The sequence below is a fragment of the Quercus robur genome, chromosome 3, assembly GCF_932294415.1.
Source record: "Quercus robur chromosome 3, dhQueRobu3.1, whole genome shotgun sequence".
In the NCBI taxonomy this organism is placed as follows: domain Eukaryota; kingdom Viridiplantae; phylum Streptophyta; class Magnoliopsida; order Fagales; family Fagaceae; genus Quercus; species Quercus robur.
In genome coordinates, this window is record NC_065536.1 from 68334878 (window position 1) to 68352162 (window position 17285).

Here is a 17285-nt window from a genome sequence, read left to right on the forward strand (position 1 = left end):
TTTCGAACATGAGAAAAGAAGTCATTAGCAGGCCCATGGATTTATCAAATAATATAATTTCCAAAGCTCAGCCTTATATTCACTCATGGGTCAACAAATATGGTCAAAATAAATTATGCAAATTAGTAGTTGAATTAGGATTTTGTGTTGTTTTTCTTTGCCTAATCAAGTTGTTGAATTATGCATTGAAGTTTGCGTACGAACTAGGTTTCCAAAATGCCATACTCAAAGGGGACTCTCTTGGTCTGATTCAAGCTTTGAAGGCAGAAGGCCATAAGCTATCCCCACTGGGTTTATTGGTAGAGGATGTCAAGTTGTTTGCAAATAATTTTGTAAGATTGTCATATTCTCACATTAAGAGAAGCGGCAATAGTGTAACTCATAATCTGGCGAAACATGCTATACACATATCAAATTTTCAAGTATGGATGGAAGATGTCCCATCATATGTTGTTTCGTTTTTAGTTGATTTACCTTAATAAAATCACACAAGTTAATTCTCAAAAAAAAAAAAAAAAAAAATGTTGTTCTCCTCTCTCAATTGTGGTATATATGACTTTGTCAATTTTTTTTTTTTTTTTAAGAATACTAAGTATTTTTAACACACACACACGGGGAGAAGAGAGAAGGTTTTTTAAAGAAACTTATAGTGGTGTATATCCAAAAGGGCCTAACTTTTGGATATACAACACAAGCTTTAAACCTCTTTTACTCACACTCATTTTCCAATGTGAGATTAACCCACTATTATGAGTAGATGTAATATATGTCCCTATAAGTACATATTATAATCTCTCTAATTAAGAAGGAAGTGTGAACGTAATTTGTTATCAATTAGTATCACTGTGTCAGGAGCACAATACACATCATAAAGACTATGTATATATATTTCAACTATTTTTTAGCTAAATTTTACTAAATTTGGTCATTTTTCATTTTCTTAGATGTCTGAGTAATTGCTTTAAGCGTTTACGAATATTTTATACTGTTCTTCATCTTCCTTATCTTATTAGTGTATTCTCTGAGATTTTTAAGAAAATAAATTCAATTTTGTGCTTAAAATTAGTTATTTATCTATTCATTTTTCACATGTTGGATTAGATGTAATATTAGATTATGACAACATTCACACAATACTTCTTTAAAAAAAAAATCTCTACTTTTTTCTCCTTTGGAATTGTACCTTGGCTTTTTTAAAATAAAAAAGAGTTACAATATTTTGTTTTTCCCTTTCTTTTTTATTATTTTGAATTGTAGTTTTTTTTTTTTTTTTTTTTTTTAAGATATGTTTCTTGGTGTTTTTGATTGTATGGTAGAAAAAAATTGGGTTTGAAATAGTTTGTTTAAAACTAACAGAATAATTTCCAAATTATATATTTTTAATGATATACAAAATATTATAAAGTAAATTGTATTAAAAAATTAATATTTCACTAAATTACCTTTGAATTCTTGAGAAATTTTTTTTATTTTTAAATTTTGGTACATACAACAAAAATTATATATATTACATTTTGTGATTGTTCCTATAATAAATGAAAATATGATTATGAATTACATTACTATTTATTAAATTAGTACAAATTGAAAAAAAAAAATAATAACAAGGCCATCCTAAAAAATAAAAATATTATCACGAATAAACACGCGGTATCTATGACTAGTTTTACTAATTTGTGAATAACCAAAATTCAAAGGGTGACAATATTCAAGCAACCTTGCTATAATAAGTTGAGTAAGCTTGTCACGGATCCTGCATATGATTACACATTTACCATTAAATAAATTGTACTAGAAATCCTTAACAGGCTTGACTATGCAATCTCACAGCAATAACCGACAGGCAGACAAAGGCAATTTTTTTAATATTACAAAAAGGTGTTTTCAGTTTTACCTTTTGGGGCTTTTGGGTTTTGGGGGGGGGGGGCGGGCCAAACCCAACCACTCTAGTAATAATTCAGTACTTTTATTCATATTGGACTTGGTGTACTTGAAGCTCACAAAAGTCAATTCAACAGATCCACATTCATTATCCCTAATAAAAAGTTGAAACATTATTGAGGATAACCATCTAATTCTAAACTTCCCAAAAGATTCCTTCAAAAAGAGAAAATGGTTGCTGTTGAAATCCTTGTAATCAGTCTTACAAGCTCTCTGTGCCTGTACTTTCTCTTAACTCTCATCCGGGGCCTTCACAAACTATGGTGGACTCCAATTCACATGAGGAATCAATTGAATTCACAGGGAATCAAAGGTCCTTCCTACAGATTCTTCCACGGAAGCACCAAAGAAATATTCAACATGAGAAAAGAAGCCACCAGCAGGCCAATGAATTTATCACATGACATGTTTTCCAGAATTCTGCCTCATGTTCACTCTTGGGTTGACAAATATGGTAAAAGAATCTTTCAAAGTGATTTAGTCAATTTTAATAAATTTAGCCATTTTTTAATTTTGTTTCCTTTTATTCTTTGGTACAGGTAAGAATTATCTTCAATGGTTTGGCCCTAAAGCTCAACTGGTTGTTATTGAACCAGAGCTAATCAAAGAGATAATGAACAATAGAGACAACGCTTATCCAAAGCCAGAGCCCGCAAACTATACGAAGAAGCTCTTAGGAGACGGGCTTGCGACTTCTGAAGGTGAAAAATGGGCAAAGATGCGGAAACTTGCTAATTCTGCCTTTCATGCAGAGAGCCTCAAAGTAATCTCTTACCCTTAGTCTTACCATTTAGAATTAGCACCATTAAAATTGCAATTATTAGCCTAGAAAAATATGTTTAATTAATTTTTATTTTATAAAATAAAAAAACTAAATCTTCTATCAATTTTATTATAAAAATTTACAAACTAGAGAGTCTGTTAACATAATTCATGTCACATCAAAAATATACATGTAACAAATAAATTTCTTAATACATTTTGTGTGATTTAAAATTGACACATCTATTTGTAAAGCTAATAGTAAAATTTGTATTATCTTTAGTATCACTACTCTATTTTAAATGAACCAAACCCAATAACAAATTAGCATATTAAATTATTAATATAATTCTATCCAAAAAAGCATAGATATACAATCTTGGAAATTGTCAAGAGCCTTGTGTAGTTAAAAGTTCAATTAGTACTTTTTAATATTTCTAATAAATATACAATCAAGGAAAACAATTCTTGGAAATTAGTTTATATTGTTAGAAGGAATTCACTTTTGCAGAATATGATTCCATCAATGATCAGTAGCGTTGAGGTGATGCTAGAAAGATGGAAACATCATGAAGGTAAAGAGATTGAGGTATCTGAAGAATTTAGGCTATTGACTTCAGAAGTGATTTCAAGGATAGCTTTTGGGAGCTGTTACTTAGAAGGGAAGAACATTTTTGAGATGTTGATGAAATTGACCTTGATATCATCCAGAAATGCTTATAAACTCAGGTTTCCTGGCATCAGGTAAAGTCCTTTTAGTTAAACCAACAATTGGGGAACAATGGACTACTCTCCATTTAATATTCTTAGCATCCTCATGTCCTAATAGCATTCCAAAATGTGACCAACTGTAACTAGTATGTAGACGATCATAACTAACCTCGAAATTTTGAAACTAATGCTTATTGTTGTTATTGTACCATTGGTCGATGTTGTCCTAATATCATTTGTCCATTTTTACAGTAAAATTTATAAAACTAATGATGAAATTGAATCGGAGGAGCTTGTAAAAGGAATACACAACGCTATATTAGAGATAATAAAGAAGAGAGAAGAGAAGGTAATGACTGGAGAGGGTAACAGCAATGGGGGTGATTTTCTTCAACTACTTGTAGAGGCTCATCATGATACCAATGCTAGCCTAAAGATTTCAATAGAAGATTTGGTGGACGAGTGCAAAACATTTTACTTTGCTGGTCAGGAAACCACTAGTACTTTGCTTGCGTGGACTATATTTCTTCTAGCAATCCACACAGATTGGCAAGAAAAAGCAAGAAAGGAGGTGCTCAATTTATTTGGCCAACAAAATCCAAACCCGGATGGAATCACGAAACTCAAGACTGTATGAATGTCTCAAACTCAAATCAATTACTAGTGTAAATGACAGACCATTTAACTCAATTGCAATTTTTAAATTCTTAATTTTTCTGACATTGTTTCCCATGCAGATGGGTATGATCATCAATGAGTCTCTGAGGTTATATCCACCAATAATTTCAATAACAAGAAAAGTTGAAAGGGATGTTAGACTGGGGAAGCTCACTCTTCCAGCTAATTTATTATTGTACATGCCAACTCTTGCACCTCACCATGACCCCAAAATATGGGGAGAAGACGTGCATCTTTTCAAACCAGAGAGATTCTCGGAAGGTATTGCCAAGGCTACTAACAACAACATAGCTGCTTTTTTTCCCTTTGGAATAGGGCCTCGAACTTGTGTGGGGTTGAACTTTGCGACAACTGAAGCAAAGATTGCTCTTTCCATGATTCTAAAACGCTATGCCTTCACCCTTTCCCCAGCCTATGTCCACTCACCATTTCAGCTTCTTACCATTCGCCCACAACATGGAGTTCAAGTGATGCTACACTCATTGTAAAGACCAGAACTGGCAGTAAAATGTGCACAGAATATCCAGACATCAATGCCTTGGGATGTATACTGTAGCCTTTTTTATTTCAGTTGTTTCTGAGCTTAATTGGGATTTGGTAGCTTGGAGAGTTAGTGAAAATCAATGTGCTACAGAAAAAGTGAATGAACATTGAATTAATAGAATCAGTAGAGACATTGAAGACGGGTAACCGATATGAAGATTATGTTGATCATTAGTTAGTGTAACGTAATGGCATTTGGAGACTTTTCTGGTATCTCAAGATCTAATACGATCTGGACTGGTGGTCGCGTCTTAATTAAAGTCGTGACTGTTGTCTTATATGCTTGTGCTTAATTTTAATTTACTATGATCCTTTTTTGATCTTGATTACATGGTTAGTGATCATCTAATATTTCGCAGAATGAAGACATTAATTGGCGGCACTGATTGGTTGAATACTTAGCTTAACAACCTTATATAGACTATGATGGCTGATATATGCCAACAGGTGTGTAAGAGTTGCTTCATTCCGAATTCGCGCATACGCGCGCACACAAAAAAGCATAAATTTTTTTTTTTTTTGGTGAGGAAATGATAGTAGACTTTGTAAAGTATGTTTAATAGAGAAGGTTCGCTGGGATTTAGCCAAAAAAAGGCTTGCTGGGAAGTAAGGTCTCAAGTTAAAAGGAGAGGGACATTTTTTTTTTTTTTTTCAATTGGAGAGGAGAAATTTGAACCTTAGTTATCTCTGCTGAAAACAACATGAGGTATTAGTTACGTTACAAGGCTCATGGTAGAATGGGAAAACACTAGTGAATTTCATCATGAATTTAGATAAGGAATTTTTTTTTTTTTATAATAATAATAATAATAATTATTATTATTATTAGTTGGGAAAATGGAGATTTAAACCATGGATGCCTCCATTGAAAAAAAAAATTGAGCAATTCAAAGGGCGACTGTAAGTGCTCAAAAAATACAGGTCCAAGCCTACTTAAATCAATAGTACCTTATCCTTCAAATCAAGCCCAAACAATAGAATTTGTTGAGAGAGTGAGAAACAAGTCCAAGTGCAATACTACACTAAGCCCAAGCTTAAGGCTAAAGAGCCCAGATTAACAGATTGAGGTGATTTAATCAACAATTGAGAATAAAGTCCTCCTCGGGCCAGTCTGAGGATCAACTCCTTGTATATAAATTCAGTTCAAGTTTTACCCAAGGCTATTCGTAGTTCTATTTTCTTTGGGGGGGGGGGGGGGGTTCCTTTCTTTTTATATTCCTTTTCCATGCATCCCAGCCCTTCACTTGTATGTCTTAGGGCACTACACAGGATGTTTGTCCCTTCAAGACTTTACTGAAAGTGGTAGAAAGGACTGCTAGTTGTGAAGTCATTGTTCAGGCGGATGCTTGTCTCCCCACATTCTATGATGCAATAATGATCCAACGGTCCAAATTTCTTGGGGTAAATGAGCGAGAAACTTACCACTCATTTCCCACCTCTATATAAAGGGTGAATGGCAGTAATTTTTAGATTTACATGCTTTCTACATATTTTCTCAGAAGCAGCAGTCTAAGGATCAACTTTCATCGCTCGTAAGTGCCTTAGGCCTTTCATCCATTGCCTTGAAGGAAACTCTCTTTCTTTTTCTTTTTCTTCTTACTTTTACGTGATAGAGACACATGGATAGGTTCGCCAAACTAGTTGATACCCCCGAGGGCATGGCCACTTTTAGGGAAAAGTACAAAATCCCTAACGGTGTAGAATTTACGCACTGCGAGTTAGGAGAGTGGTCAGTTAGTAATCCACTCGAGGCAATTGTCATTCCCATGATTGCCTTTATTGAAGGTGGAATGAAAATTCTCATGGGTAGAGTTACTAGGGACTTCCTCATTAACTTTAGGCTTTGCCCCACCCAATGCTCACCCAACCTATTTAGGGTCCTCGGTAGCGTAGACATGCTAAATCAGAAAATGGGGAACATCCTTACTTGTCACGACATAAACTGGGTTTATAATTGTCAAAAGGGTAAATAAACGGGCTACTATTTTAGGTGTAGAGTGCCCTTTGTTAGGTTGATTTCTTGTATTCCTGAGTCCAATAAGGGTAGGGACGAAGATTTCCTCATCATCTCGGGTGAATAGCACGATGGTTTGTATTGCCCTACCCAAGATGGGGAAGCAAGTGGGGCACCCGAGGACTTAGAATAACTTAGATTGCATTCCTTTCTTATTTTGACTCCTTTGTTTTCAACTTTTGCTTTAATTAATACCTTCTCTTGTTTCCTCTGCAGACGAGTTTCACATTGCCTCGAACAAAAACCTGGTGAACTTTGCAGACCTTAACCAGATTTTGCAATCAGAGATTTTCCTTCTTCGAGACTGCCAACTTCGGGCAGTACATGTAATCCTTGGATTCAAGCCTATATCCAAGCCTTTCCAATCTCCCAAGCACGTGATTAAAGCCAAAGACCTGAGGCTTACGCTGATCGACACTGTTGTCCTCAGATTCTTGACCGAACCTCCTCCATCCAATACTCAGGATATTGGGTTATTTGCTCCACTTGCAGCAAAGCTCCTCTACTCCCACAAGCAACCTCTTCCCTTTGATGAAGAGTAGGAAGAGACAGCATCCGAACCTACCCAAGAAGACATAGAGAAAGATTTTGAGGTTTTTTATTGCGCTGACTCCGAAGATCCCCTAAAACCTATTCATCGTTGCCTTGTTGTTGCTCAAGTCAATACTAGTCAAGAAAGCTAACATTCCTGAAGCAATGGTGCTCTAGGAAAAAAATGTCTGACTTGCTAGCCCTGCTCACTGCTTACACTGAGGGGAATGCTCCCGTAGTTCCCGTTGTACCTTGTGAGAGTGCCCTTTTTTCGTGACACTCAGGCCCAAGGATCCTAGGCCTAAATGAAAAGGAGGATCTGGTGGACCGGGCCTTGACTCACCGCAGCTAACGAGCTGTTTAAGAATCAAGTGAAATGCAGAGAATACTCCTGACAATACAAACAAAATGACAAACAAGGATATCGTAGAATGCCAAAAATTAACAAGGTAAATTCAGGAGGAAAGAAACAAGATTAACTAAGCGATAAAAATTAGTGCTGTGGGGATCCTGGGAAATATGAAGCAAAGTTTCATTAATGCATTGTTTGTTTGATTACAGAAAGCTCACTAGGACATGCTACAAGGCTCAATCAAGCTAAAAAATTGCAGTCTTGAATGACTATTTCAGCCTTCAAAACTTGCAAAGTTTGATTCTCGTTGAATCCGAGTATGTGCAATAGTGGCTTTTACAGGATACCGGGAAGCAATATTTTGTTTTCCCTTAATATTTTCTCTTCACTCTTGATTTTCTCTGATAGTTCTTTTTCTAGAGAATTTCTTCTTTCTTTCTCACTTTTTTCGCTGCCCTTCTTCGCAACCATCCCCTCCTTTTATAATGGAGTTTTCTGGGCTTCTCGGGGAACCAATGTTTTGCTCTTTTGCGAACAGAGTATGTCTTGTCCCTGTTGTCTCGGTAAGTCCCTTTTCCGTTTCTTCTCATTCTTTCCTTCTTTCAGTTCTGATTCTTTTGAAAGCTTCTGGTTGGCCTTCTTCTTTGGGAGTGCTGAGGTATGCCCTTCTCGGCATCCTCACTTCTGGCGCCTTCTATCTTTCCTATTTGGGCGGAATCCTGGTCTGCCTTTTTAAAAATCGTTTGTTATCATTCTTCTTTCCTGTCTTGGTTCCCCGAGGCCTCTTCTGTCTGTGCCATGAGAGGTCGCTCGCGCTCTTTTTTACTTTTGTTTTCTTGTTTTCTTTTCTTTGTCTTCTTTCTATCGAGCTGTCCCAGTCTTCCTTTTTTTCTTTGTGCCTGAAGGGATCCGCGCCTATTGATGGTTCCTAAGGATCCTTGCTTCTTATACTTTTCCGTGGTCTTCTCTCTTTCTTTTTTCTTTGGATGCTTCTCTTTTCTGGGCTTCGGGATCCTCTGGGCCTTTCTTTTATTCCCTCATGGGTCTCCTGTATAATCCCTTTGGACTTAGCTTGAGTTTTCCTTCTGGGCTTAACTCATTCTTTTTGGGCTTAACTTATTCTTCTTGGGCTTATTTTACTATGATCTTTGTCAGACCTCAACATTTAGCCCCCCGAGCTCGTGGGTTGCCTGAAGCCCACGCATGAGTGATTTAGGTTTCCTAAGATTTTCGTGGGATCCCCTTTTTTTTTTCTACTTCTATTGGTTCCCTTCCCCTTTTACTCGGGATCCCGGCCCCTTTCTGCTGCTTTTGGTTACCTCTTTTTTGCGTGTTGCGTTCTCTTATAATTATTACTTTTTTGCAGCTTCCTCTTTACACGGGACGTGGCAGTTGAGTATTTGAGGTAAAACTCCCCTACCCACTTTTCTCGTTTCCCATTGCTTCTCATTAATAACTGCTGATTAATCCCTTCTTCAAATTAAATTTTTTTGCAACTGGCGCGTCTTTCCATAAATTGTTTTCCCCAACTGCTACTTGCGCCTTTATTGTAGCCGTTTCATCTTATCACTTTGCTTCTCTAAGCTTTTTTCATTCTTTGAGTTTCTCTTCTTCTCTGTTACTCTGGTTTTCCCCTTTTCGCACTTTCAATCTCCTTTCTTCTCATTGTACGTGTTGTTCCGATGGCTTCTTCTTCTTCCCGAAAGAGGAGAGAGCGTACTCCCAGTCCTTCTGAGGGTGAAGGTTCTTCTGGTTCTGCTTCGAGTGATTCTCACGAGGTTACCGAACATCCGACCTTCCCTTTACGAGATCCTTGGTATTCTCCCAGTTTGTTTTTCCCTCATATATCTCATGGTGAGGCTCCTCCATCCCCTCATGTTTGGATGTTTTCTGGCCAAGCGGGTTTCGCTGGTTCCGCCCAGGTTCCTGACCCTAGAGAGATTTTCGATCTCCAAATTAGGCAAGGAATCCGAGAAGCGGTTCCTATTTTCTTTGATTTTGTCCTAGGAAAGATTCAGGGATGGCCTATATGGGTAGACAAGGAACTGTCTGATGCTGAGTTTTTGGGTCGCTTGGAGCGCGCCGGTATCCTAAAGGCAGTGGCTATTTCCAGAAACCTTGAGGGCTTCAGAGACGCCAAAGGGCTCAGGCATCTGGTACGTCGTTGGTGCCCTTCTCTTCATACTTTTTTCTTTTCTGCTGGTGAATTGACGATCACCTTGGAAGATGTGGTTAATAATTTCCTACTCCCGGTGTTTGGTGAAGAGAGCCCGTTTGATATTAGCCTTTCTGGTGAGGATCTCGTGGTAGAGGATAAATTGTTTGGTCATTTTGGTGGTCGCGCTGCCTCTTCTGGTGGTAAGCCGGCTAGGATGGGGAGATGGGTGATGACCCTTTCTCGTGAGAAGGATAAAGAAGTGAGGTGGGCCGGTTTTCTGGCTTTTTGGCTTAGTAAGTTTTTGTTTAGTGAGTTCCCTGGGTACGGAGTTAAGTCTTCGTTTTTTCCGTTGGCAATCAAGTTGGCTCGAGGCACCCAGTATCCTTTGGCCCCTCTGTTTTTGGGTCATGTTTACTCTCAATTGGACCAACTTCATGGAGATGAGACTGAGGGTGATTCTTGTTACGTGATCACTTCATCTCTTCACTGTGCCATTCTTCAGATTTTCATGTGGGACCGTTCTGCAGCTACTTTGGCCAAGTGCAGGAATTTGAAATTTGTGAAGGACAAGTTCCAAGGATCCCCTGACATAGTGAAGGGTCTTTGTGGCAATTCTACCGATGCCTTTCCCATCATTTTTCGTTGGATTAGCTTGAAAGGCGGTGGCCTTAATCTTGTGGAGTTGTTTGATCAAGTAGGGAGCTTACATTGGAGATCCCCTCGTGAGTTTGGTCTTGGCTTCACGTGTGATTCTGTGTTGTCTTCTTTTTTATCTTTTACAGGTAATACCTTTGACTTGCGCCGTGGTGATGAGGGCAGTCTGGCTTATCTTGCCTGCATTAGCCCCTCCTGGCTTCCTGTGCCTTCTTCAAGTGACGCAAAATATACTCATTATTCAGCACACCAGGTGCTCCGACAATTTGGTTTTGACCAAGACATCCCTCCAGTTTTTAAGGACGTGGTGCCATCCCTTCCTTCCTTGGATCCTTTCCTGAGGCTGCAGGCCTTTTCTTATTGGTCACGGAGGAGCCCCCAATTTGCAGTGCCTAACTCCCAGAGAGGAGTCTTTGCTTCTAGCGGCTATACCAGTTATTGGAGAAGAGTACAAAAGTCTTTTGTTGATTATGTTGGCTCTGGTACAGTTCGGGAAGCCCCGAATCCTAACATTGTTTCTGCTCCGACATCTAATAGACGTTTATCCCTTCCTACTGCTGGGATTGTTTCTGCTGTTGCAAGCAGCAAGACTGGGTTCGCAGAGTGGCATGCCTCCAGGGGAGGTTGGGTGGCTTATGGACAGGACTTTCCTGAGACTTGGCTGGGTGATAGTCTCATTATTGGCGCTTCTTCTGGAGTGCCCATCAAGAAAGGTGCAATGGAGACAATAAGTGCTGCCACTGCTCCGAGTAAAGGTAAGGACGTCAGGCCGAAGAAAATGAAAGCTATTGATGTTGGCGAAAGTACAGGGGGTGTGGAGATAGGTTCTGAGGCGAAAAGAAGAAAAACTGGGAAATCTCAAGCGCACTTGGCATCTCAGGAAGGCAAGGATGTCAGGGAACCTTTGGTTTCAAGGACCCGGAAGAAGACCAAGGTAGAGTCTTCTTTTTCCCAGGTTCCTGTGACTGCTTCAGTCCATGGTTCTTTAGGATCCTCTGGTTTGGTATCCCAGCCTCCTTTAGGACCCTCTGGGCGTACTCGTAGTAAGCAAAAGACTTCCAAAGAATCTGTTGAGAGAGAGAGAAGGGCAAGACTTCTTTCCTTCTTCTCTCTTTTTTTTTTTTTTTTGTTGTTGCACTTATTTTTATTTTGCTGACGAGTGATGATTTCCTTTGCAGTCCAAGCGCAAGTCTGATCACAAGAAGGGTAAAAGCCAATCTTCTGGTGATGATGTGGTATGTGTGTCTCCCCTTTTCTTTTTTTTCCTTTCTGTTCTGTCATTGTGTTGTTAGCATTTCCCGTTGTTTATTTTTTATTTTTTATTTTTTTTACTTGGCGCTGCCTTTTCCTCTTCTTCTTCCCTTAGGTGGAGGTATCCCCTCCTATGACTGGCAAGGCTCTGGGAGAGGAAGCTATCACAGCTCTTTCTGTTGTTTTCCCTGCTGTGGGGAAGGAGTCCCCTACTGGTGGTTCAGCTGAGGAAACCGGGCAACCGATGCAAGATTCCCAAGATTCTCAGGATCCCAAAGTCTCTGGGATCCCTTCATCTCAAAGTCCCCATCTTGAACGTACTCCTAGTCCTATCAGGACTGTGTTTCCTCAATCCTTATCAGATAAAGGCGCTTTGGGAGACACTCCTTTATCCAAACAAACAGGTAAGCCTTGTTTTCCTTGGAATAGCGTTATATCTTTATTTTCTTTTCCAGTTTTTTGAGTTCCTCCTTTTCTTTCTCCCTTTTAGGTCAAACCAGTGAGAAATCCGCTCCCAGTGTTGCCTCTTCTTTAGAATCAGACAGCTCAGAAGGTGAGTGCGAGCTGCTCCCATTGTGTTTTCTTTTTCTTTTCTTTCCTTCCCTTCGCCTTTCTCTTTCCTTTTCTTTTATGGCGAAGCCCCCTGCATCTATTCCTTCCTTTAGCCATTTTGCCGTTGGTCCTTCACCTTTTCTTCAACTTGCCTTATGTTCTTTCCCAGAATCCTCAGGGAAGTCAGGGGATCAGGAAGAAGAGGCTCTGCCCCAAGAAGCCGGAACTGGTTTGTCCTTCTTTTCTTTTTCTTTTCCTTCTCTTTTTTTTTTTTTTTTTTTTTTTTTAAGAATAAATCTGTTCTTCCTTTTCTTTTCTTTTTGAATATTGATACAGGCTTTGCAGGTTCTGAGCCCGTTATCCTTGAAGGAATTGTGAGACCTGTTTAAGTTGCTGACCTTCATCCAGAGCAAAAGGCTGCAAGTCCCCCTGTTTCTGCAAGTGGTGACACAGTGATGGGGGATGCCTCGAAAGTGGCTGCCTCAAATCTTGATTCAGGGCTTTCCTCCTTCCTGGCTCGCTTTGATCTCTTGGAATTTAACAGTCTTCCCGCCAGCCACTTCCATGTTTTTGGGTCTTCTTATGGCAACTTCCTGTGCTTCTCTGTTCCTGTGGAAGGCCTGCCGCTGCTAGAGAGTCTACTCAAGAGTCACGGGGATTTCACCAGTGGCTTCAGGGGAGGCATCTTTCTAGGCAATATTTTGATGGAGTTGCTGTGTGCCGTGCTGGTTTCCCTGAGGAATTCCTCTGTAGATTCTTTGTCTGAGGAAAAGCTTCTGGAGTGGAGAGGGGTGGTGCAAGACCTTCTGGAGGCCAAGTTCAATTTGTCTTTTCTGCTGAATCACTTGCGTCTGCTGGCTCATATGCTGTTTCAAAGGCAATCATTCAAGAGCATAGACACTGAGATAGCTGCTGCTGAGGAAGCTTTGGCTCATGCTCACAAGGCTTTACAAGACTTGAAGGTCAAGCGGCAGAGGATCCTTTCTTCTTTGACTGTGCCTGTTATTTCTCCAGATGCCTCCCTGTTGGCTGGCCTCATTCTTTAGCTTATTTTAGACTTACATAAACAATTTGGGGTTGTATAAGTTTTTTTTTTTTAACATTGTTCTACTCTTTGCTTTCTCTTTTTTTTTGTGTTTCAAAACTGCTTCTCATTTCTTAGTATGTGAATCTGCCTTTTTTCTTGGATATATTGCCTTTACTTTCTTATGACTCTTTTCTTTCCTGAGTCCTGGACTATGGTTTCCACAGGCTTCACTGTAAGTTCTGGTCCAGGTACCCGGTAATCTATTGTGCAAGTACTGAACTGGGTACACTGGTATCCTTTCCTATGTATTTTTTTGAGATACGGTCCCAGTTCATGAACTTTGACAGGTTCCCCTTTTGCCAAGTGCTAAGCTAGGTATCCTAGATACTTCACTTTTATTCTGTGATCCTAGACCTATGCACTTGGAACTGTTTGTGGGATATCTGAAATTATTTGTGAGGTGGATTCTGGGCCATATGTAAAAGGGTATTACATATTCTCCCCTTTTTTTTTTTTGACTCAGGTATCCCTCCTTATATTTATCCAAATTTGGTCGTTGCAGTATTTAAAGAAAGATTCAAATGTTGAAGAAACAGGAACTTCATTAAAACATGGTCATTTTTAAGGAACAATGAAAAAAATCATTTGGTGCAGTATTGACCACAAAGTGTCGATTCCATCACATGTTCCTGAACAAAATTATCTTAGACCAGAATTCATGATAAAGGCTGAAAAAAAAATAAAAAGGATAATAATAAAAAAAAACTTAGCAGATAGTGAAGCTGGTAAAAGAATCCTGAGGTACCGGGATCCCCTTGTCCTTATGCATAGTATTGCTTCAGCCATTTTCCGTTTATGGGTTCTGTCAGGACTGTCCCATCTTCTTTGGCAAGGTAATAATACCCACTCTCATGAGCTGCATTAATGATGTAGGGTCCTTCCCATTTTGGGGTGAACTTGGAAGGCCCTGGCAGGTTCCTCCTCACGTGCTCCGCCATCCTTAGTACTAATTGTCCCTCAGTGAATACTCTTGGGCGTACCGTTTGTGCATATGCTTTGGTCATTCTTTGCTGGTATCTCCGGCTCCTTTTCTTGGCCAGCTCTCTTTCTTCTTCTACCCCTTCCAGGTCTGCTAGCCTCTTTTCATTGTTTGCGTCCTCACTTTCTCCTTGATTTTCCTCCAGAATTACCCTTGGTGTAGGAATGACTAACTCCACGGGGCTGATGACTTATGTTCCATAGACCAGGGAGAATGGGGAAAATCCTGTGGCTGTTTTTACAGAGCTTCTACATGCCCAAAGCACATCTGCCAGATGGTCACTCCATTTCCCTCCATACTCATGCTTCATTTTCTTAAGGATCTTCAACATTACCCTATTAGTAGCCTCAGCTTGGCCGTTTCCTTGTGGGTAATATGGGGTAGATCTTCTATGCTTGATGTGGTATGCTTCAGTTAATCCCTTCATATCTTTGTTTAAGAATGGGATTCCATTATCACTGATCAATCTTCTGGGGATCCCGAACCTTGTAATGATGTGGTCTCGAATGAAATTTGCCACAGCTGCTCCAGTAGCTTTTTTCAAGGGGATGGCCTCTACCCACTTTGTAAAGTACTCCGTGGCTGCTAGGATCCATATATAACCGTTGGATGGAGGGTTTATAGGCCCTATGAGATCGAGCCTCCAAGTATGAAAAGGCCATGGCGTCGTCATATCCTGTAGGACATTTGGATGAGTGTGAATTGCATCTCCCAGGACTTGGCAAGCACGACAAGTTTTGACCAGCTCCTCAGAGTCCCTTTTCATCGTTGGCCAGTAATATCCCAACAACAGTAACTGCTTGTACAGCCTTCTTTTCCCTGGGTGACTTCCACAATCTCCAGAGTGTACCTCTCTGACTACTTCTCTAGCTTCCTTTGGTCCCAGGCACCTGAGGGGATCCCCATGGTATCCCTTTTTGAATAAAATATCATTCTGTAGGAAATACCTGCACGCTAACTTTTTGAGCTTGTGGGCTAGTTTCCTGTCGGTTGGCAAGATCCCCTGAGCTAGGTATCCTATGAAAGGAACCCGCCAATCTTCTGCAATAAACACCGCGTAGCTTTCTTCTTTATCAATTGCCACACGACATTCCTGGCATTTCCCCTGTGTGATTGCTGCTTCCTTGTCCATATCTGGCCAGTAATACCCCATGCGTTGCATCCTTCTGTATAGGCTGACCTTTTCTGCAACTCCACATACTTGGGTGTGTAATTCTTCTAGTTTCGACTTTCCTTCCTTCTCGGTCATACATCTGGACAATATCCCTCCCGGCAGCCTTCTATACAATTCTCCTTCTATCTGAGTGTAATCCATTAGTTTTTTGATGTTCCCTCTAGGACCTACCTCTTTCATCTTTTCTTTGACTTCATCCCTCCAGTCCCACTGTTTGGACTCTCCGGGGTACATCCCTTGGAGGATCCTTACAATAGAATGTTCCTGCCTTCCTATTTTTATCAGCGTATCCCTCCCATTAAGCGGTATTTGGGATCCCAGGGTGGCGAGCGCATCAGCAAACCTGTTTTCACTTCTTTGAGTGTATTCTATGCTGAAGGTGTGAAATTTCATCTCCAGCCTTTGTGCCCAAGTCCTGTAGGCTGCTAAACTTTGTTCCCGTAATGCAAAGTCACCTTTCACTTGGGAGACTACAAGATTGGAATCTCCCAACACTCTCATATGTTTCACTCCTATGCTGAGTGCTATATTCAACCCAGTTAAGTATGCCTCATATTCAGCTGCATTATTAGAGCATGAGAAACCAAGCTTGAAAGATAGGGGCATGATATCCCCATTTTCACAGCTTAGTACAATTCCTACCCCATTTGAAGTTGCTGTAGCCGACCCATTAAACCTCATGGTCCATTTCTTCCCTGGGATCTCCACCACTGCTACCTCACCAGGGATTTCTTCGCTCAGCGGGCCTTCCTCCTTTCCTGGGAATTGAGCTAGCAAATCTGCTATGGCCTGGCTTTTGACAGCCTTGGGAGTTCTTATACCTATATCATATTGTGAGAGCAACACTAGCCATTGTGCTATCCTTCCTGTGAGAAGGGGCCGGTGCAGGAGCGCTTTTATGGGGTGAGACTTGGTTACCAAGAGGATTTGGTGAGCTGAAAAGTACCTCTTCAACCTTTGGGATGCATAAATGATCACTAGGCAGGCTTTCTCTATTCTGGGGTACCTGGTCTCGGTATCCTTGAGTGTTCTGCTTACATAGTATACAGGCTGCTCATTTCCTTGGTCATCTTCTTGTGCCAGCAAAGCTCCTATTGCCTGAGAGTTTGATGTTAAGTATAGCAACAGAGGTCGCCCACGTATTGGTGCCTGGAGGTTGGGTAGATGATTTATGATGCTCTGAATTCTTTGAAAAGCTTCCTGCTGCTCTGTCCCCCAGATAAATTGATTCCCCTTTTTTAACAATTTGGATAGGCCTGCGGTAGCTGAGGCTAAACCAGGCACAAATCTCCTAATATAGGAGACCCTTTCTAGGAATCTTTTGAGTTCTCTTACAGTAGTTGGTCTTCTCATTGTGGCAATAGCTGTGGCCTTGGCTGGGTCCACGCTTATGCCTTTGTGATGTACCAGGAACCCAAGGAACTTTCCAACAGACACTCCAAAGGCGCACTTCATGGGGTTCATACGTAACTTGTACTTCCTGCATCTTTCAAAGACTTGCTCAAGTACTTGGAAATGTCCTGTTCTGGTTTTTGACTTGACCACAATATCATCTACATAATCTTCCATCTCCTCATGCATCATGTCATGGAAAATGGCTGTCATGGTCCGCTGATATGTAGCCCCCACATTTTTGAGGCCAAAGGGCATTACAGTATAGTAAAAGTTCCCAATTGGAGTTCTGAATGCCGTCTTCTCTGCATCTTTGGCTGCCATGCGGATTTGGTTGTATCCACTGTACCCATCCATAAATGAGAACATTGAGTTTCCTGCAGCTGAATCTACAAGGAGGTCGATATTGGGCAAGGGGAATTCATCTTTAGGACATGCCTTGTTCAAGTTACGAAAGTCTACACAGCAACGGATCTGACCATTTTTCTTCTTTACAGGTACAATGT

General features: G+C 40.3%; 1 protein-coding gene across 4 annotated transcripts in view; it reads left to right on the forward strand.

The window, feature by feature from the left end:
• Nucleotides 1-17285, forward strand: part of LOC126719071 (cytochrome P450 CYP749A22-like) — a 49228-nt gene that overhangs the window by 16506 nt on the left and 15437 nt on the right. Inside the window, exons 2-6 of one of the 4 annotated variants that reach the window (XM_050421627.1) lie at nt 2255-2395; nt 2481-2704; nt 3215-3447; nt 3667-4045; nt 4152-4913. The exons of 1 other annotated variant lie outside the window; for it this stretch is intronic. In XM_050421627.1, the coding sequence (XP_050277584.1) occupies nt 2255-2395; nt 2481-2704; nt 3215-3447; nt 3667-4045; nt 4152-4580 (1406 nt within the window). In that variant the 3' untranslated portion in view covers nt 4581-4913. Of the gene's footprint in view, nt 1-2254; nt 2396-2480; nt 2705-3214; nt 3448-3666; nt 4046-4151; nt 4914-17285 lie in introns of those variants that run through there. 2 more of the 4 variants (XM_050421628.1, XM_050421629.1) reach the window with 2 other exon arrangements.